At 37.5% G+C, this 21,419-nt stretch overlaps 2 protein-coding genes across 4 annotated transcripts in view; one reads left to right on the top strand and one right to left on the bottom strand.

Annotated features, from left to right (window-relative positions):
- Positions 1-2,982: 2,982 nt before the first annotated feature.
- TGDS (TDP-glucose 4,6-dehydratase) lies at positions 2,983-20,171 on the bottom strand. The gene is made up of 12 exons (XM_057707770.1): positions 20,017-20,171; positions 17,849-17,915; positions 16,746-16,814; positions 15,587-15,677; positions 12,301-12,443; positions 11,023-11,121; positions 10,003-10,062; positions 8,754-8,797; positions 7,993-8,158; positions 6,515-6,573; positions 5,662-5,759; positions 2,983-4,446 (listed from the first exon to the last, which is right to left on the bottom strand). Exons 1-12 carry the CDS (start codon positions 20,100-20,102, stop codon positions 4,361-4,363), a joined length of 1,068 nt encoding a protein of 355 aa, XP_057563753.1. The 5' UTR covers positions 20,103-20,171; the 3' UTR covers positions 2,983-4,360.
- A 195-nt stretch (positions 20,172-20,366) lies between these two features.
- The window catches only part of GPR180 (G protein-coupled receptor 180), a 29,033-nt gene continuing 27,980 nt past the window's right edge, over positions 20,367-21,419 (top strand). For 2 of the 3 annotated variants that reach the window (XR_009049057.1, XR_009049058.1), the window contains exon 1: positions 20,367-20,618. The gene's annotated coding sequence lies outside the window, so the exon portion shown is untranslated. The remainder of the gene's footprint in view (positions 20,619-21,419) is intronic. The other variant, XM_057707728.1, reaches the window with a different exon arrangement.

The raw sequence follows: 21,419 nt of genomic DNA, 5'->3' as shown, positions 1-21,419 counted from the left end.
CTCAGTCTCTAATCACTTGGTCTTCCTGGTGACCCACTCTATCCCCAGACTATCTAGAGGCCCCGCCCTAAGTCACTTCATCAGCAAAAACAAGTGTGATCTAAAGGGGCTCCTTATGAAAAACAAAGACACTCCTATCACTCAGGAAACACCAAGGGTTTTAGGAGCCTATGTGCCAGGAGCCTGGGGCAAAGATCAGATTTCCTTCCTTCCTCCCTCCCTCCTCCCTTCCTCTCTTTCTGCTCTTCTTTCCTTCCTTTCTTCCTTCCTTTTTTCTGTCTCTCTCCCTCTTTCCTTCTCTCTCTCTCTCATATATATTTCTTATTAAACCACTTAAAGCTTCCTTGACCATGCATCATCCTTAGAGCTGGCCCTAACTTGATTTTACTCAGCTCCTTGAAAGTCTGGTCTGGATTCCATATCTCCATCCTTCCATCCCTAATCACGACTCAAATCTTTATTATCCAGATGCTCTCCCTGTCCCCCACCCCACACTCCACTAAAACCACTCTAGAAAATTTGTCTGCACGTGGCTGAAACCAGTGGGTGCTTTTTGTCTTTGCCTTACTGAACTTCAACTGGCCACCTGCTTGTTATTGAATGTTCCGTTGGCTTCTGTGGTATTATTTCCTCCTGTTCTCTTCCAGCCCTCTCCTTTTATTTATTTATTTTTTTTTGACCATTCCTTCTTAATCTCCTCCCTGGCTTCCCTGCCTGCAGTTAAAACCTTGGTTTTCTCATGGCTCGTCTATGAATCATCACCATCAACTTTGCCATTTTGTATGTTCTCCTTGGGGGGATTTAATTCACTCTTAGGGTTTGGAGAGCCATTTAACTCCCAAATATGTATCTGTAGGTCTCAAACCCTCAAACATCAGATTCATGTTTGACTGTTTGCTGGGTGTCTCCACTTGGATGTCCCACAGAGCCCTAAATCTCACCATCTCCCAAATAAAATTTACCATTCACCACTCTTTCCAATTCAATATTCAAAACTTTAAAATATCACCCAAGTCAAGAAAGTGCACCTCCCACATCAACACGTTTTTTAATCTAAAGAGTTCTCACATCTGTCGCCGATGCTACCTGTCTGCAGTGCTGTGCTTCAGGCCTTATCATCACCAGCCTGATTTATTGCAACAGCTTCTTAACTTGGATCCCTGCAGGAGCTCAATCCTGCCTTCCTTTAAATTCATCTTTCATACTGTTGCCAGAATGAGCTATCAAAAACGTAATCCTACAGTCAATAAAAATGGCAAAAGAGCTCAAAATATGTAAACGTGTTCATGATATACTGCTTAGTGAAAAAAAGCAGGTTCCCAAATAGTATGTCCATTATGACCTCATTTTAGTTTTTTAAAATGCTTATATATGTTCCAAGAAATGAAACGAAGAACCTACCTCTGAATATTAGCAGGGGTTATCTTCCAGTGGTGAACAGTGGGTGGTTTGCATTTTTTATTGATTTAGTTTTCCAAGTGTTCTGCAATGGGAACGTATTAGTTTTGAAATTAGGAATCAGATAAATCTCACAAATCTAAAGATGTTGATTTCTTCCTTAAAATCTTGAATTAACTCTCTTCTGGCAGAATGAGGTCCAAGTACTGTTTTCATGGCAGACAAGGCCCTCCATGACCTGGCCACCACACTTCTCTCTGGCCTCATCTCCCCATCTCACGTTGTAGAGCAGGGTTCTCAAACATTACGGTGCAACAGAATCACTGGGCCCCATCCCTAAAGTTTCTGATTCTGTAAGTCTGGGATGGAGTTCAGGAATTTGCAGTTTAACAACCGATAAAAATGCTGTTGGGTACACATTTTTAAAAATTATTATTGTACTAAAATACATATAACAAAAAATTTACCATGGTAACTATTTTTTAAGTGTACAATTCAGTGCCATTAAGTACATTCACAATGTTGTGCAACCATCACCATTATCCACTTTCAGAATTTTTCCTCATTTCAGACAGAAACTCTATACCCATTAAACAATAGCTCCCCTCTCCTCCCAGCCCCCGGTAAACCTCTGCTCTCCTGTGTCTACGAATCTGCCTACTCTAGGTACCTCATATAAGTGGAATCATACCATTCCACTGTTTGTATAGACCACATCATATTTATCCATTCATCTGTAGATGTATATCTGGGTAGCTTCCACCTTCTGGCTACTGTGAATAATGCTGCAGTGATCACTGGTGTACAAGTATCTGTTTGAGATCCTGCTTTCACTTCTTTGGGATATATACCTTGGAGTGGAATTGCTGTATTATATGGCAATTCTATGTTTAAACTTTTGAGCCCCTATTAAACGGACTTCAAACTGGAGATCAGAAGCTCAGAAAAGAAGCTCTATATCTTGACAAAGAGATAAGGAGTTGAAATTGGGGGGAAAAAACAGTAATTAAAGCGATGAGAGTAGATGACACTTCTCCAGGAGGGTTTTTGAGACTGGTGACTCTAGGGAGAATTCCTGCAGCAGAGATAGAATGGAAGCCAGATGGCAGCAAGTTGAGTATAGGGCAGGGAGAAAGGGAGACAGCTTTCAGAGGGCTCTTGGAGACTAAAAGCTTTCAACTTAGCCAATTTCTTTTCTAAAGCTGTTCTTTTTTTCCCTCAATTTTAAGACAATTTTTTAGGGCAGTTTTAGGTTTAGCACAAACTTGAGAGGGAGGTACAGAGACTTCTCAGCTACTCCCTGTCCCTACATATGCACAGCCTCCCTCACCATCAGTATCATTCACCAGAATGGTGCATTTTTTTTTTTTTTTTTTTTTTTTTTTTACCAAGGATGAATCCAAATTGACACACCATAATCACCCCAAGTACACAGTTTATCTTAGGGTTCACTCTTGGTGTTATACATTCTATGGGTTTGGATAAATGTAAACTGACATATGAACATCATCATATTATCATATAGGGTATTTTCACTGCCTGAAAGATTATAAAAATATGTGCAAAAACAAATGACAGAACAAATGACACAAAATAAGTGTTTTTATTTTGTCATCGACCCTCAATGACCAAATTCCATCAAAGACTATTTGCTCTCAGTTGGTCCCATTTTCTGCCTGTAACTTCCTACAGTTGCCTCCCTGAGCTTTTACCCCTGCTCCTTTCGGCCGTCTCCCCCCTCCATTTTCTCTACAGCTACAAGCTACCTCCAAGAAGCACTTCCTCCCGACACAACTAAGACCAGGGGACCATCACTTCGGTCGCTCTCACTCAGGTCTCTAGTCCTTGCCCCTCATGCTGTGCCCAGCTCTGGCTCAATCTATTTTGACACGTATCAGAATTCTGGATTACAGTGTTCAATTTCAGCTTGTGTTTCATTCCTGTTTGGCAAATCCCCTTACTAATTCTGGATCTGCTTACTACTCTTTTCCCAATCTTCACATCCCAAGGCCCTTCCTCCACTCCTATTGCCCTTCCTCGATCACCTCTGAGTTAATAACCCTGCATCCTACTCCACAGAGAAAACAAGCCACCACTCACACGCTGAAGCCAGAAAGCTGGGCACAGTCTTTTCCTTTTCTCAATGTAACATCCAATCAGTTACCTTTTCAGATCATCTTAAAGTCTTTAGGGGAGAGAGGAATCAAAAATACATGGTAATCAAGTACTTTTAAAAATTTTTTACAGCAAAACAAAAACATACATTATTTTTTAAAAAGCCACATTATACATTAAATACATTAAAATATTGATAATTTTATAAATAAACTTATTTTAAACAGTAAATACATGATAAAATTTCTCTGATACAAGGTTACTTATATAGTTCAATGACTGATTTTGAAAATATAAAAACTACATCCTTCTTTTAAAAAATATTTAACTTAATTTTACAAAATTATCAAAAGTTAAAAAAGTGCTAGATATGCTTCCATTTCTTTCATTTTTAAAGCAGTTGTAGCGCGACACTGGACCTTAAAAAGATAATTAGAGCATGAGGCTCATCCTATATTGCCTAAAAAACTTCAGAGACTTTCTAGGCAGTGGGAAAGCCTGGGAAGCTGAGTTCAATGTCAGCAAAGGCTGTCACATGCCCAGAGCTATTACCTGTCCTTGTTCTCAGAACCAGGAGATTCCTTCTTCCTGGCCCATACCTATGGAGGAGTCTTTATGCCTACTGGTTCTCAATTTTCAGAAGAAAAGGTTTCTGAGAAAATTTTGATATTTAAATCTTATGCTAATACTGAGCCTCTTCTAAAAACTGAGGCATTTTACATTTCAGTTTTACACAAAAAGTCATAATCTAATTTCAAATGAAAAGATGACACTTGACTTGGTTGCTTGATTTCATATCACTTGTCGAGGTAGGATAATTTTCTTCTTTCTCTGAAAACTGTCCTGACTATACCAATGGTGGTTGTACTGGAAAGGGTTCTAATGCCTTTTCTGCATTCTTCCAGTTGTGAAAATTCTCTCTGTACCACTCAACTGATAAAACAAAAGACAAAAATAAAAAACTAAACATCAGTTAACCAATACTGACTGAGCTCCTGCTAAGTAAAGTCTTGCCTATCAGCTAATGTGTAGGCAAGGATCCCCTAAACAATCTGATTTTGAATAAATCAATGATGTTAATCAGAAGATATTTCATCACCTGAAAACCCAGATTTAAAAATCAACCATTTTTTTTTTTTACTCTTTTACTTCAGAAGTCCTTCAATACTGAATTTGCTGGCATAAGTATTAAAACATTCTGATTTTATGGAATTCACAGGGAAACGGAGATAAGTCACTTGTAGTGATTTTAAAGTCACAGGAATAAAGTGTAGTATTTTGTTCATGTAAATGTCACAACACTGCATGGCAGGGATAGTGAGATGATGTGAACTTCCTTTTGTTAATATGTAAAATTATTTTATGTTGCTATCCTATTAATAAAGTTTTTTTTAGTTAAAAAAATAATAAATTATCTTTGAATTTGCTTTTTTTATTTTTGGCTGCACTGCGTGTGCAGCTTACAAAATATTAGTTCCCTGATCAGGGCCCGTGGCAGTGAAAGCAAGGAGTCCTAACCACTGGACCACTACGGAAGTCCCTGAATTTGCTGTTTAAAATTCAACACAAGTATTTTGTATGTCAAGCTCTGAACCAAGCTTTTTTTCCTACACTTGGGTATCTTTTCTCATGAGTACATTTCTAAACAGAATTTAACATATATGCACAGACTATATATACACTTATTTTAATGGGTATTTCTGCACATACTAAATTCGCTTCCTATTTGTTTGTTTTAGTATAAAAAGACTCAAGACACTCAAAGACTGCAACTGTCTCTATTTTACCAATCTCAGATGCCTGATCATAAGATACCATTACTTTAACATATTAGTAAGAAAGAAAAAAAGTTGAAATAATAATAAGGCACTAGTGATTGTAAAACATAGCTCTTGAGGATGTGAAAAATGTGCATCTAAGAATCAATGAAATAGGTATCTGATAAGTGCTAATAAGACAAAGGAAGCCTAATCAGAAGCTAGTCTATGAAATTCAAGATACTTAATTACTAATGTTAGAAATACATTAAATGTAAAAATTTGAAAAGTGAAAGTGATTCCCCACAACACTTTGTAGTGGCTGAAATATTGTGCCTTAAAATTTTTCTGAATCTCCCCCTCCCCTCCAAATGATCAATTCATAACCTACTTGTTTTCTTTATTCCTTCTTTCCAAGGCACTTTAGGTCTCCATCCTAAGCCATGTATTTTTTCTGATTTCATTGGATATCTCATGTCATTGGTAGGTCTTGGAAAACAAAACAGATTTAAAATGATATTGTGGATATATATTTACAAATTGACTTGTTTATTTATTTTTGGCTGCGCTGTGCAGCTTGTGGGATCTTAGTTCCCAGACCAGGGAATGAACTCGGGCCCTCAGCAGTGAAAGCACAGAGTCTTAACTACTAGACAGCCAGGAAATTCCCTATTTACAAATTCAAACACTAAGAGAAATAATGTGTGCCCATAATTCAAATTTTTTCTCAAAAAATTCTCCCTGATGACACACTTACTATAGAAAATCTGTAAAATAAAGTATATGTTAAAAATCTTCTATAATCCAGATGCCTAACCCCCTCTGTGGCTTATCCCTTTCCTATTTCAACCACAATCTAGGTATGAATGCAATGCCTCATACCTGAATGTCTGATGAATGAATAAAAAAATACACATAAATTTGTTAGGACTCTTATGTTCCATGCCCTGGATCTGGTAGTTTATAAACATTATAAATTAAATTTTAAAATACTTCTATAAGCAAGATATTATTATCCCTAATTCACACTCAAGGAAATCTCAGACTTGGAAAGGGTCAATAACTTTAAGTCACACAGTCAGTAATATTGCTAGTTTATTGTTATGGCATTTATAATTAGGAAAAAATATTTTAGCAGAAAATTCAAAAAAGATAAACTTTTCTGGGTAAGTCCATACATTTTATAATCTTATAAGTACCTAAGATTTCACAACCTTTCCCCAATGTTTTAACTTGTTACTCACCTATCATTAACGTAATCAACCCAGTTTTCCATTTCAGACTCTGAACTGGTCTCTTTGATCTGTCAAAATGGAGAAGATTTTTGAGTCAAATTATAAAATGAGACCAGAGAATAGAAATGGTATTCAGCAACTGATTCAAAAGGCAAGAAAAACAACATCCTCCAAGTGGGGAAGACAGCTAAGATGAATAGCATTTTATTAACACTTTCTCTACTTTATAACCTAAATTCCATCTGAAGCTCAGAGAGAATACACATTCTATAAACTACAAGCGAAAATCAATTTTTTTGGCCTTTGGTTATTACTCAGTGTGATCCTCTGATTTAAAGTAAGAAATATATATTTGGTGTCCATCCCTGTTCCTGGCACAGATCTCCTAAAACCTTTGGAATTTTCTGATGATGAGAGATAAAGGTGTCTTTTGCTATTCATAACAGGTTCCTTTTAACCACACCAGAGTTTAGGTTAATAAGTGATTTTTGGAAACCCCTAAGGGTTGCCAAGGGAACCAACCATGTGATTAGAGGGATGGAACTCAGCCTCCCTGCCCCCACCTCCAGGGAGGGGAAGGGGACGGGAAGCTAAATTAAGCATCAGTGGCCATGGTTTAATCATCATGCCCACTCAATGAGGCCTCCACAAAAACCCAAGAGGAGAGCTTCCAGGCTGCTGAACACACAGGGGTGCTGGGAAGGTGGCACACCCAGAGAGGGCAGGAAGCTCCATGCCCTTTCCCTCATATCTTGCCCTAGGCTTCTCCTCCATCCTTTGTAATAAACTGGTAATCTAGTGGGTAAACTCTTTTCCTGAGTTCTGTGAACCCCTGTAACAGATTACCTCAGAGTTATACCTGGTTGATGAGAAGCACGGGTGACAGCCAGGTCTCAGGACTGACGTGAAGTTAGGGCAGTCTTGTGAGACTGAGCCCTTAACCTGTGGGATCTGACACTATCTTCAGGTAGGTAATGTCAGAATGGAGTTGAATTGTAGGACACTGAGCTCGTGTCTGAGAATTGCTGAGTGAGGAAAACCCACACATTTGGAGTACAGAGTGCTCTGTGAGTAGCATAAAGGAAAACAAGTTTTTCCATACTCTCAGTCACTCTTCCTAATGAATCCTGAGATTTATAATCGATGCTAATACATACATACACTCATAACTTTTATTTACATATGACTGTTCCTTGATTCTAGGGCACACGTTTTAATATTCGATTTTCTGAAACTGAATATGTCTCATAATGGGTATGTATATTTAATGTTGTGGAATTTTTTGCTGAAAAGCTGTGACTAAATGAGTGATGCAATTTCAAATAATGCCGCATCTCAGCATACGTATGTAATTATGAAGTTCCTTTATCTACCTGTTCACTTTTCAAATGAAAAAACTGTAAATTGTTGATTTTGACGATTAGTGATTACTGTCACTAATTTAGTGACAGTTTTGAAAATATCACCCTTTTATAATATATACATACCAGCTGTATTAGTTCTTTGGCAAGCTGGAGAACTGACATTTCAAAATTGGTTCCAATGTTATAAATTTCACCTGGTTTTCCCTTTTTGAGGACAGTGAGAAACGCTTCTACAACATCAGTAGCATAAAGGAAATTTCTTGTTTGAAGCCCTGATCCATGAATGCAGCTAAAAAGATGAAATGAAAGGGAATCATAAAGTGTAAAAAAAGTAAGCTCTCAAACCAGGGTAAGGCAATGACTGGGTACAATTTCAGAGAAGGCAATTCCCATGAAGATCCTAGACAGCTCTTACTGAAAATACAAATTCTCATGACTTCTAAATTTTACCCATAATTCTTAACTGATCTCCAAACGCCCTGTGGGTACTCAACAGGAAAGTGGCAAACATGTAAGTGCAAAAATATTATTCATCAATTTTATACCTTAAGTTCACTTCGAAGACTATCCATAGTTCTATGAATTAAATAAATCTTTTGAAAAAGTAAAATTATATAAAGGTAGATGACAAATCAATGTGATAACGCAAAGTTTTAGGATAGATTATATAAGAATTCAAATGATCTTAGTAATCAAATTATAAAGATGAATTACACTTTGTAATAATTTAAAAAACTATTACACTGATTGTAGAAGGAATTCTTAAATTTGTTGGGACATTAAATTCTAAGGCCTCCAACTCTAACACTATGGTCTTCAAGAAAGACTGACACTAAATACTCTAACATACCAGAAAAACATGCATATAAAGGTAAATAACATACCATTTCCTGTTGTGTTGTAGTAAAGATATAAATTTTGGAATAACCTAAAAGAATATTTAAATATCATTTCAGACTTTGGAAATTCATTCATTAATAAAAACCTGAACTCATCATAAGATTAAAAGATTATTATTGTTAAGAAATACCCTTAGAGATAAATCTACTTCTTATCAGGATTCAAGAAATACCTATTATAATTTTGATAAGTAAAAGAACTCTAAGATTGCTCCCTATTTCACAAAAACCAGTTATCTGCTAGATAAAAATGAAGATAAAATGATAAAAATAGTGAAAAAGTTCAGAAGAAGTCTTCCTGAAGAGTTTGCTCTCACTACGAGCTTCCTTTGTGCTCTTTACTTTACATATAGTACCTACTCAGTAAGTGCTTGTGAAATTAATAAAAAGTACTTCCAGTGCCACTGGATTCAAAGAAAACTTATGTTAAACACAGTGAGAAAAGACATTGTTAAATTTATAATAAATATGCTAAAATATACTCCAAAAAATTAAGCCAAGCATATATTAATATCAGCAGATCATGATAATTCCTTTGGGCAGATAGATCAATGCAACAGTTAAGAAGTGAGAAAACCCAGCTCTAAATTTAGGCAGAGAGACTAGTAGTTACTTAACATTGGGCTTAATAATACAGAATCAATCACACACACATTTTCAGCCTTTTAACTACATTTCTTTATTTGCTAAACTACTTTCTGGAAGACATTCAGGCCTGCAAGCAACACAGAAGAGTTGGGGAAGAGTTAATCAGCTGACTCAGACAAATTTATATGCAAGCTTCCTGCATAATGCTCTAACTAGCGTCTATGTTTCCGTACAGCCTGACAAGTGGTCTGATTGCAAACCAGGAAGGAGTCTTCACTGGCGTGACAGCAGTGATGGGAGTACTCTATAGCGCTTTAGAATCCTGCAAAGTACAGGCATTTTCACATACATCATCTCACTGGATCCTTCAAAATCCTTCCCAAGTGTTATCATTACCTGTCAATTTAAAGACGATGCTCAAAGGGCTTAACTAAGGTCGAGCCAGCTGATAAGTATAAAGTTGAGACTTAAACTCAAGTCTTCAAACTCTAAACCTCATGAGATTTGCATGTGGCCTATACAGCATTTATAATTATGGTTAATCACAACATAAATAATTTTGGACAAATAATTGAAGTGAGATTATTTTAAACAATGAGAAGCTACAATCACTAAAACACTTCATGAATTCAAAAGTAAAATGTACCTTTTCTGGATATTGATGTGGTCCATAAACATTACTGCTTCGTGTGATGACAACTGGAAACTTAAAGAGAATTCGACATTAAGGTAATAGGAAGGTCCAATAATAATGATTATCTAAAGATAAGCAGTCTTAAAATATGGGCACTTTTGGCTAAATAATTCCACACACCTTTAGGACAGAAGCGAAGGGATTTTTTTCTAATGTAAGGCTCCTGAAAAGACAGGAAAGGATGAGATTCAGATAAAGGCAGAGGTTCCAAAAGGAAGAGGAGGAATAGTCTCTTTACTGGAAAACGAAAGGTTGAATATAGATGGAGGCAGGTTTGTAGGTCTGCTAGCAGGAAATTAAGGACATTTCCACCTGATTATTTCAGAGACCACCTGAGATGTTAAACTTCAAGTTGGTTTTCTCTGCTGTATCAACTGTTACAAATGAAAAGAGCTACCATGGAGGGAAAAGACCAATGCTCCCAGAACACAAAGACTAGAGAACCTGAAGTAATTCCTTGGTTCACCTTTTTGACCCAGCCCCTAATACCTCTGGAAGGTCGGTGGGAAGCCAAGTGCAGGGGTTCGAGCTGATGATTCATTGTGAGCAAGGCTCCCGCAGGGACACTCACACAGCCACCAGGGCAAATCTACCTCCCATTCACGAGGGGCCAAGGGGAGCAGCGGCAGCTAAGGGAATCTGCCCTCCCTCTGCCTTCCTTCACTCAGAGGACTCCTGGGAATCAGGATATTCCAACAGAGCTTTTCACTCTAGCTGTAACACTCTACCTATTAGTGAAGTAGAAAATAATATATACACAAATTGTTCCTTTAAATGAACTGGATAAGAAGAAGTAGGTCCCTGCCTTGTCCACACAATATAGGAAATCAGTTTTTTAAATTCCTTAACATATAACTTTTCTGAATCTATGTCTGCTACCCTAAAAAATGAAATGCTGCTAATGCTAACTTGGAGTTTTAACACCTAAGTCCAAAGAAAAATGATTCCAGAGTTTCTGAAGTCAATTCTTACCTTATATCGTTCCCAGTAAGACTGTACAAAACACTCAGCAGCTGCTTTAGATGATGCATAAGGATTTGTAGGTTGTTTGGGTGAAGATTCATCAAATTCCTAATTTTAAAAAGGATATATTTAAAAAATAAGTATTATGTATATTTACTAAGTAGAAAAGTCAGAGAACATGTTACAAATTTGAAATGTTAATCAGTACTTTTAAAAAACATTTATTGAAACCCAATAAATGTTTGAAACCCCATGTGCCTGGCATTCTTCTAAGCACTTTACATGTCGTAACTTCTTTTAAAGTTCACAACAACCCTCTAAGGCAGGCAGACAGAACCGCAAGTGCAAAGGCCCTGCCAATGGAACTATAAGGCAGCTAGTGTAAGGGAAAAGATATGTGAGATGAGGTCTGAAAGCTAGGGGCCAGAGCATGTGGAACCTTGATGGCCTCTGTCAAAACACTGACGGGTTTTGATCAGAGTAATATCAAGACCTGACTTATGTTTTAAAAAGCATTCTGGCTACTGTGTCAGATCTGACTAGGGTGACAGGAGTACAAGAAGAAAGAAGCTTACCTGATAAAAATTGCAAAGAGAGTTTGCAAATGGTTGTTTCTTGGAAGTGGGATTGAGCATTGAGGGGAAGTGGTCAGGGTCTGCTTTTTCTCACTATAAGTCTTTTCAAGCTACTTGGTTTTGTTTTGTTTTGTTTTTTGTTTTTTGTTTTTTAACTATGTAAGCGTTTTGGTAAATAGATATGTTTAAAAAATAAAGCAAAACAAAATGAGGTCACTGTAAACACTGACTATGAGAAATACAGACTGAAGAATGGAACCACTTTTTGCATAAAAATTATGTTTACAAACGATTAACAAAGAAGAGATTCTAGTTTCTACAACAATTTTACACTCACTCCTAGACAGTGCAATGTGCCTTCGTGAGCGGAAGAGAAGAGAGACAGGCCCTAAGCTGCAACATAACTTACACATGCGTTGGCCCATGGGAATGACATTCATGATCTAAGACTGGGTGATCAGGGAAGAGCTGCTGCTCGCTTGCAAAATATTGTCAGTCAAATTACGAACAAATTTGTACCAGAGTAGGCTGTGATTCCCTGTTTGGGGTGGTATTACTTGATATGAACAGAAGACATAATGGAGTAACATTCTGAAGAGTCCCATAAGTGTGTATTATCAGAGGATGAAAAAAGTCCAGAGTAGGTTTTCATAAGACAGGTTTGTATGGTGGTACAGGGTAAGTAGGTGAAACAGACATTTTCTGAGCTCACCTTATCAAGACTGCCTCCATAGACTTCATCTGTGCTGACGTAAATAAATTTCTCCACTCTGGCTTCATGAGCAGCACTTACCAAAACGTGAGTGCCATAAACATTAACATACGTAAACTCAAAGGCACGGACAAATGAAAGATCTAAAAAAAGCAGAAAAAGCTAGAACAATTCCACTCAAGGGACAGAGTAAATACTACTAAACAGCAGACTCAGGCTGAAGGGAGAGCTCTATTCACTTTTCTTCATTCACCACAACTGCAACAGTGTTAAAAATAACATTAAGGTGCATTGCTAATTATGATTTCTTTAAGCCCAAATTACACAGAACATGTAAATTCTTAGAACCTAGAAAACTATCAGTGCTGTATCTGCAGGTAATACTTTATTTTATTCTAAAAAGACAAAGAAAAAAAAAGAAATGATACATCTAAAATTTTAAATGCCCTTAAATTTTAAAAAATTTTGGAACAACTAAAAGGTAAGGAGGGTTTGCTTTGCTGGTATCAAGAATTATTATAAAGCTACAGTAATTACAGTGTAGTAATAGCATAAGGATAGACAAAACCCAATGGAACAGAACAGGAGCCCAGAAACAGAACCATGCATATATATGGCTACTTGATCTCCAACAAAGGCGGCAATGGGGAACGGTTGGGTCTTATCAATAAACGGTGTTGGGTTAAACTGATATTCATATGGGGAAAAAATCTGAATGTAGAAGGCAATACAATAACTTTTATGAAAACAATATATGTGAGTATCTTCACGGCCCTGGAGGTAGGAAAATAATTCTTACATAGAAGACAAAGAGCCCTAACCCCAGAAGAAAAGGCTGAAATGAAGAATTTCAATTGGTCAAAAGATATCATTAAGAAAGTGAAAAGACAGGGGAATTCCCTGGCAGTCCAGTGGTTAGGACTCACACTCCCACTGCCAAGGGCCAGGCTTTGATCCCTGGTAGGGGAACTAAGATCCTGCATGCCAAGCAGCATAGCTAAAATAAAGTAAAATAAAAATAAATAAATAGAAAGTGAAAAGGCAAATCACAGATTGAAAAAAGGTAGTCACAAAAGGCTTGGATTCAGAATATATAAAGGACTTGTAGAAATTACCCAAAAACTGACAATCCACTAGAAAATGGTAAAGAGACTTACACAGAAAACTTTTTAAAGAGATATATGAATAGGAAAGGAAGGAGGATAATTCAAAAAACAAATGCAGAGGTTTTTAATCTCATTATAATAATCAGGGAAAAATACAATAAAACCACCAAACATTGACAACAGGAAGTTTGGGTTTTCTTTCTTTCTTTTTTTTTTCCTATTTTTTGGCTGCACTGTGCAGCATGTGGGATCTTCATTCCCCAACCAGGGATTCAACCTGTGCCCCCTGCAGTGGAAGCATAGTGTTCCACCAACTGGACTGCCAGGGAAGTCCCAACAACAGGAAGTATTGGTAAGTAGCTCATAAATTGTTGGAAGGAAAACTGCTTTATCATTAACTAAGTAAAAGGATTTGTTCTACTAGATATGAAAGCACTATATTAGTCAATATATTGTGTAATCAGCACAGGCATAAACAAAGAGACAAATGGAGAGTTGAGAAACAGACACCCATATAAAAATACTTGATATATGACAGGGCAGTGGAAACTGGTGAACTTTCCATAAGTGGTAGAGATCTAATTGTTATTCAAATAGAAAAAAAATGCAATTGGATTATCTCATACTGCATATAAAAATCAATTTCAGATGGATTACAAATCTAAATGTGAAAGGCAAAACTATAAAGCTTTTCAAAGATAATATAGGAGAATATCTTCATGACCTTGGGGCAAAAGAGAATTTCTTAAGACCCAAAAAGCATTAAGTATAACATAAAAGATATATAAATTCATTAAGAATTTATATAAGAACATCTGTTCACCAAAACACACTAGCAAAAACATGAAAAAATAAGCCACAGAGTGGGAGATGTTTGTAATACACATAACAAAGAACTAGTATCCAGTATACACACACACACACACACTCCTACAAATCAACAGAAAAAAGTAAATAACCTAATTTAAAAATGGCAGATTTCAACAGCATTTCACAAAAGAAGAAATTTAAATTATTAATAAATATATAAAAGGTACACAGCTTCATTAGTAATCAGGGAAATACAAATTAAAACCACAATGAGATACCACTCTACACACTACTCAGTGAGAAGACTGACAAAACTAAGCTTTGGTGAGATCTGGAACAATAGGAGGTCTCATACACTCCTGCAGGAGAAGAAATAGGTACAATTACTTTGGAAAATGGTTGGAAATTATCTCCATGTTGAAGTGTGCAGACCTTACGGTTCCCATTATATTGAGAGAAACGTGTACTTATGTGTACCAAGATGCATGTATAAGAATGCTCATGGTACTACTGTTCAAAATTGCCCCAAAATGCAAACAATCCTAATGTCCATAAAGAGTAAAACAGATACAGGAATTGTGGTATATACTTAGAATGGAATATTGTATGTCACTGAAAATGAACAAATTATACCTACACCTAACTGCATGGACAAATCTACAAGGATGAAAAAGCAAGACCAAAACACCTACATGTAATTTTATATATGCATTTTTATAAAATTTAAAAACAGGCAAAAGTAACCTATACTGTTTAGAGATAAATAGAGACAATAAAACTGTAGAAAACACTGAGAGAAATTATATCTTAAAAACCAGTTAATAAGGCAGTAGTAATACTACTACCAAAGAGGGTTCAGCAACAGTCTCTCTTTTGTTTAGGTGATGGCTACATGGGTATTCCATTATCATTATTCATTTAACCTTACTTCTAAATTCTTCTGAATATATGTTATATTTCACAATATAAACCACTAGACAAATTATTAGAAGATATCTCAGGACAAAACAGTACAGATAATAAATAATACTATGTTCAACTGTGTCTCTACCACCCACCTTAAGCAAAACAACATAAAAATACAGCTGAAGGCCCATTTCCCCAGATGTACTCACTATTCTGGATTTGGTTAAACTGTTTTAAAATAACATTCAAGTTTACATTTTACTTTACACTAACACAAGCGATCTGAAAAGTGCCAAGTATCTTGATGACAGAGTACCCACAGGCTTTTCTGGTAAAACATGGAATATGTTCTTTCACACATTAAGTACCTACTTGTTCAACGCCATTACTGGACCTTGATTTTGGCTAGTTAGCTACAGGAAAAAAAATTACCCATCATAACTGTAACATAAAACAATGCTTACCCACATGTGTTTGTGCAGCAAAATGTAGGACTATGTCTATTTTCTCTGTTTCAAAAAGTAGTTTCACGAAGTGAGAATCACATATGTCACCCTATATAAAAATTAGCAAACATGAAAAAACTAAGTTTCATTGAGTACTCCAAATCATAATAACAATTTCATGTCATGAACAAAAAATTTATAAGAAAAAATTAATCCCCCCAACCCAGGTATAAAAGAGAATATCTTGAAAATTCAATTGAGGGGTCAAGTATAGTAATGAGGTATTTCTCTAGCACCCTAGGATACAAGATAGTCAATTCAAAATATGTTTTTGCAAATAAGCATCTGAAACAGTATTTTATTGAGCACCAACTACTACTATGGACTGTGCTAACTTTTTTTCTTAACATTCTTGCCAACCTAAGGTAACTATGCTAACAGCACAAAATTTAAACATATTTTTTAAAGTTTGAGATAACCATTACTGAAATATATTTAAAATATAACAACTGGAATGATGGATTTCACCACAATTAAGTAAATTTATGAGTATATTTAATGTTATATATACATTAGTTCTTCTAAAAATATGTATTCTCAATATTTCTTCAGTTACTGAAGGAGACACTTTCAAATAAGAAAAAAATTATGAAATGTTTGCTTTATATATCCTTTAAGATTTGTGGTTAAAAAGAGTTTATAGAATCACTTAAAAACACGTAAATCATAAGACAGTTTCATTTTTCATTAAAATTTCCCTTTCTGAATTAGTGACCTAGCTGCCTGGTTTATACTTTGGACTACCATGGGCTGTATGGTGGGGTTTTTGACTATTGATTGGCCTGAGTGACACCCTACTCTATATCAATCTCTTTAAATCCTTGCAAGGCCTTATTAAGAAGGCTAGTGAGGACCTAAAAATCATACGCCATGGAAGTTCAATCAGCTACTCATAGATGTGCCAATGCACCAAAATCACATGTAGCTTTATATGCAGTATCAATCTACCAGTAATACTCTCTATAGCCCGTGGTACTCCTGGAAATTAGAAAGGTCTTTAATAAGCATGCTTTCCAAGCCCATATTACACAAGTTTATAAAACAGAAAGATATAATGTCTGAATGACAAAGAGGCATAGTATAAAATAATTATATAATTATAAGAACATTTTCATACCTGTATAAATTTGTAATTTTGTTTATTAGAAATGGTTTCAAGATTTTTCAGGCTTGCGCAGTAATCCAGCTTAAAATAAGTAAGGGGGGGAAAACAACACAAAAAGTGATAATACCTTTTCCTATAAAATATCAGTTTATTTTAAATACTATAGATTTTTTGATCATAACACAAGAACATGTCTTAAAGTGTTTGCTCTCAATGTTTTTAGAAGTTTCTGATATCTTAAAGGTAAAAAACAAAATGCATGTAATTTTGTTGCTTTTCAAAATACAAAAAAAATAATTTTTATAAGCCTCTCCTTTAAAAAATTTTCCTGCTCAGACTGGCCTCCAGCCACTGGGGGCTGTAAGAGTTTACCATTCCTTACTGAAAAGGAATCAGTGACTGAATACAATTACACCTGTGTTACACATACTGTAACTCACGACACTTTTTCCTGAGTTAACTGTTGGTAAATCAATCTATACAGATGGGGGGCGGGGGGAGATTTACTGTCCATGATATTACGGCAGGCAAAAATTATTAAGATTTAAAGATTATTTTTTGTCTATACATGTTTTACTATTATTTTTTATGAAATTAAGGTAACTACTTGTATCTTGTGTTTAAAGTCAACAATCCAGTGATTACCAATCAAGGCTTTTAGAATCTCCAGGGAGATTCCAATTATTACAGAAAAATTCTCAAAACTAAATTAACTGCACTTTAGTTTTTAAAATAAATATACAATTTTCAGGAGGTAGCAGTTATAAAACCATGTAATAAAATAAAATAATCAGAGTATCTCAGTGCCAAAAAAGGTTAACAATCCCAAGATTACACTAAACATGAATTGAGTGAAGATTTTCTTATAGTAAAAATACTGCACTTAAAACCTTTATGTTATGGGCTATCATAAATTTAAAAGTTTCAAGACTTTATGTAAAATTAAAAACTGTATGAACACATGACTATACAGGCTCCTAAGCTGCCAAAGTGACTAAATAAAAAACTAAAATATCAGCATGACAGGATTCTAATACTTTTAAAAAACATTAAGTTTCAGCACACAGAGCTGTGTTTTTTTATCTTTACACGGAGCTCATTTTTATAAAACTTACCTTGTCTAGGTTTATGATCATATAGTTTGGATAATCTTCTACCATAGAGACAATCACATGGGATGCACTATAGAAAAAAGCATATCTTGTTAGCAGAAAATTTAACCTTTCCCTTAAATTCTCAAATGCTACCCTAAGCTGCTGAGTATTAGGAAACTATTCAAAGATACCTTCAAATTGTAACAGAAATGATGTAAAAGGTAAGACAAACAGAAATGATGTAACTATGCTGAATATACACACATCCATACTTTTCATTCATCTTCTCAACAGTTTTACACTCCCCTTTCACTCTGGTGAAAAGAGAATTTACTGGTCCTGGGTATAAGAAAATAATTAATGAAACGAAGCTGTCCATGAATATTATGAGTGTGGGAGAAAGCAATATCACAAATACAGTGGGTGGTGGTCAGTGCAGACGGACTTAAGCTATAATGTGCCTTTTCAGAGGTTGTAGGTATAACTCTGTAAAAATTAAGCTGTTAGGAGCATAGGAGTCGTCCATTTTCACAGTAACCATATTGCAAATGCTACTTTTTTTTTTCAATCCATTTTTTTAAGCTCTTTATTGGAATATAATTGCTTTACACTGTTGTGCCATGCAATTGCTATTTCTTGGTATAAGAATTTGGTAGTGTAAAGCAGAAGCCTGGAGGGGTGGGGCAGGGGGAAGGGGTTCCTAGAGTTAACCTAGGTTTCCAAGGCTAAGAACTGCTGAAACCATCCTGAGGTGAATGTGGATAATGGCACAGTGGGTTTGAGAGGACCCTGAAGTGGAGTCAGAGACATCTCTCAGTGAGATGACCCACCAGATTTTATCATACACCAAACCGTTGGGCTCCTAGGATAAAATTATGAATTCAGACTTTGCACCTGACAGCCTTTCCACAGAATTTTTCAGAACGTACCTTTCCTAGACCACCACCCTTTCATGCCCAGGCTCCTCTTTTCATTAAGTGAAACTTGCCTGGCACCCTCCTCCAAGTCACTGTCAGATTAGAAGAAGTGATCTAATATCCTAATTGGGGGGGGGGGGGGGCATTATTCCAGGTGCTGAGGGAACCACAGTCTCTGCCCTCACCAGGTTCACATCCTAGGGTTGGAATGCAGGCGACAAGCAAGTGAACAAATATGAAATACCATTTCAGGTAGTGTGTTAGTTGGGAGAGGGGTGGTCAGGTAAGGCCAGGAGGAGGTGATGTCTAAGTAAACATCTGAACTGAGTGATGCAAACAGCCTAAGCAAAGGGGAAGCAAGTGCAAAGGTCTCAAAATAGGGAGAACTAGCCTCCTGTGTTTCAGGAACTGCAAGAGGGTTAGTGTGGCAGGCTCAGAAAAGCAAGAGGTGGAATGACAGGAGATCAGGTTCTGGCTTGGACACGTGAGTCTTCTGGACCTGGTAAAGTGTTTGGAATTTATTCTAAGCCCGATAGGAATCTTTGGAGTGAAAGTACGGATTTATTTACTTAATAAACAGTGACTTGTGCGTGAGAGCAGGCTTTAAGGGAACAAGAGTGGAAGCAGTATGACCAATCAGGAGGCTACAGCAACCGTCTAGGAAAAAGCACACACCATCAGGGGCTAGGGGAGGAGGGTGAGAAGTGGTTGCTTTGGAAGTTAGTGAGAGACGATTTGCTGATTAAATACGGCTGTGAGAAGGAAAGAAGCTTCAAACGAGTAATACAGATTAAAACGCCAGCAGAGGATTTTTTTTTTTTAAAAGTCTGCTGAATAAATGAAACCCCTATCATAGTCCAAAATCCGTTTCACGGAGCCTATACGTACAAAGCCTGTGTATAGTAGGGGCTGGGGGAAAGGGAGGACAAGGCTGGGCTGGGATTGGGGCAGTCGGTGAGAAGCTTACTGCAAGGTGGGCGCACTCAGAAGAGTGACAGGTATACCTCAGGCCAGGTAGAAAGGTGGACAGTACCACAGCACTTTTGCTTTGGTTGGGAAACATTTTAAAGAAGTCGTAGTTTCAAAGGAGCCACGTCTTCGAAGGCCGGGAAAGGGGGAGAAGGTGGGATGATCCCGGTCGTGCGTTAAGACCCTCCCCCTGTCAATCAGATCCCCAAAGCTGACCCCAAGTTGCCAAGGGCGAGCAGAGGCGCAGGAAACGGTTGGGGTTTCTGGGGAGCCCCGAACTCGGCCAGCGGCGCCGTTACCTACATGAAACCAGCACCGCCGGTCACCAGGACCCGCTTCGCAAAGCTGCTGGGAGGGCCCACGGGCTCGGCCCTGCCCGCAGCCGACATCTCCCAGCTCAGCAAACCTGGTACCGTAAAGCGCCAAGTTTGTAGATGGTAGGGCAGTTCCACCGCGACTTTTTGCGACGCGTCTAGGTCCCCTTCCGACACGTTAAAGGGGCAGACTGAGGCCGCTTCCGGAGCTTGGGCCGACTTGTCCCCGCCCACTGAGGGCTGGGCGGGGCCCTCGGGTGTGCGGGCCGCGCGGCTACTGCGCGTGCGCAGCTCTTTTCTGCCAACACCGGGGGGGGGGGTATGGGCATTACTCGGGTAGCTGTGAAAGGTGGGTGTTAAACGTTACGGTGCAAATGACACCAGCGTAGATTACGCTTTACTTAGCTACACAGATGGTCGGAGATAGGAATGATTACCGTCGTTTCATTCTTGAACTACAGAGATCTCCACGGATTACTCGCTGGTTGAGCTGAGAATTCCAGGGAGTTCTCTTCTTGCAAAGTGTGGAGATTGGAGATCGGAATTGCTCGCCGATATTATTACAGACAGTGCGGGCTGCCTGCAATCATGGTAAAGACGTTCCTTAGATCCTAGCCTTAGATCTTTTCCTACTGTTCTCCTTCTTGCTCACTCTGCCCCAGCCTCCCTGCCCTCCTTGGCCTTCCTTGCCCTTTCCCCAGATGTCTGCCTAGTTTTTACCCTCAGGTCTCAGCTTAAATCCCACCCTAGCGGAGAGTCTCTCCTTGATCACTCCAATTAGAATCGCAAACCGTACCCAGCCCTGCCGAGCCACTTTACCCTTCTTTATTTTTTTCCATAGCCATCTAACTGTTCCATGAGGGTAGGGGCTTTGTTTTGTTTCCTGCTATAATCCCAAGGCTTCGGGACCAGGCCTGGGACAGAATAAACCATCAGTAAATACTGTTTATTCAAAGGAATGAACATCTTGATTTTTTGGTTTTGTTTTCCACTTAATGTGCTGATAAAGCCTAAGAATGGTAATACCCGTTATATATGGAAGTGTCATTTGTTACAACCGTTTAGGGAGTCCAAGTGGTAACATATATGAAAAGTTCAAATATACATATCACTCTATGATCCCCAAGTTTCATGATGTATAATATAGATAATTGCAGAAAAACATGTTCATTGCTATATTGCTTATAGTAATGAAAAACTGGATACAATCTAAATGCCTACTAGTATTGTCTCACTTCTTAAATGCAATGGGCTGACATATAGCCTTTAAAAAGAATGTACCAACATGGAATGAGGACCAAGATATATTGTAGTGGATACTTATGTTTTTATCTGACCAGACTTCCCTACCCTTTATCGACTCCCCAAGTTGACCCACCCAGGCAGACCACA

The sequence above is a fragment of the Hippopotamus amphibius genome, chromosome 14 (assembly GCF_030028045.1).
Source record: "Hippopotamus amphibius kiboko isolate mHipAmp2 chromosome 14, mHipAmp2.hap2, whole genome shotgun sequence".
NCBI classification, from domain to species: Eukaryota; Metazoa; Chordata; class Mammalia; order Artiodactyla; family Hippopotamidae; genus Hippopotamus; species Hippopotamus amphibius.
This window is presented reverse-complemented; position numbering and strand designations above follow the sequence as displayed.

Coding starts and splice junctions, on each gene's coding strand:
- TGDS (XM_057707770.1), bottom strand. CDS start 20,102: ATGTCGGCTGCGGGCAGGGCCGAGCCCGTGGGCCCTCCCAGCAGCTTT. Junction 17,916..20,016: donor ACCGGCGGTGCTGGTTTCAT/GTAGGTAACGGC, acceptor TTTTTTCTATAG/TGCATCCCATGTGATTGTCT. Junction 5,760..6,514: donor GTTGATTACGTTAATGATAG/GTGAGTAACAAG, acceptor TTGTTTTCCAAG/ACCTACCAATGACATGAGAT.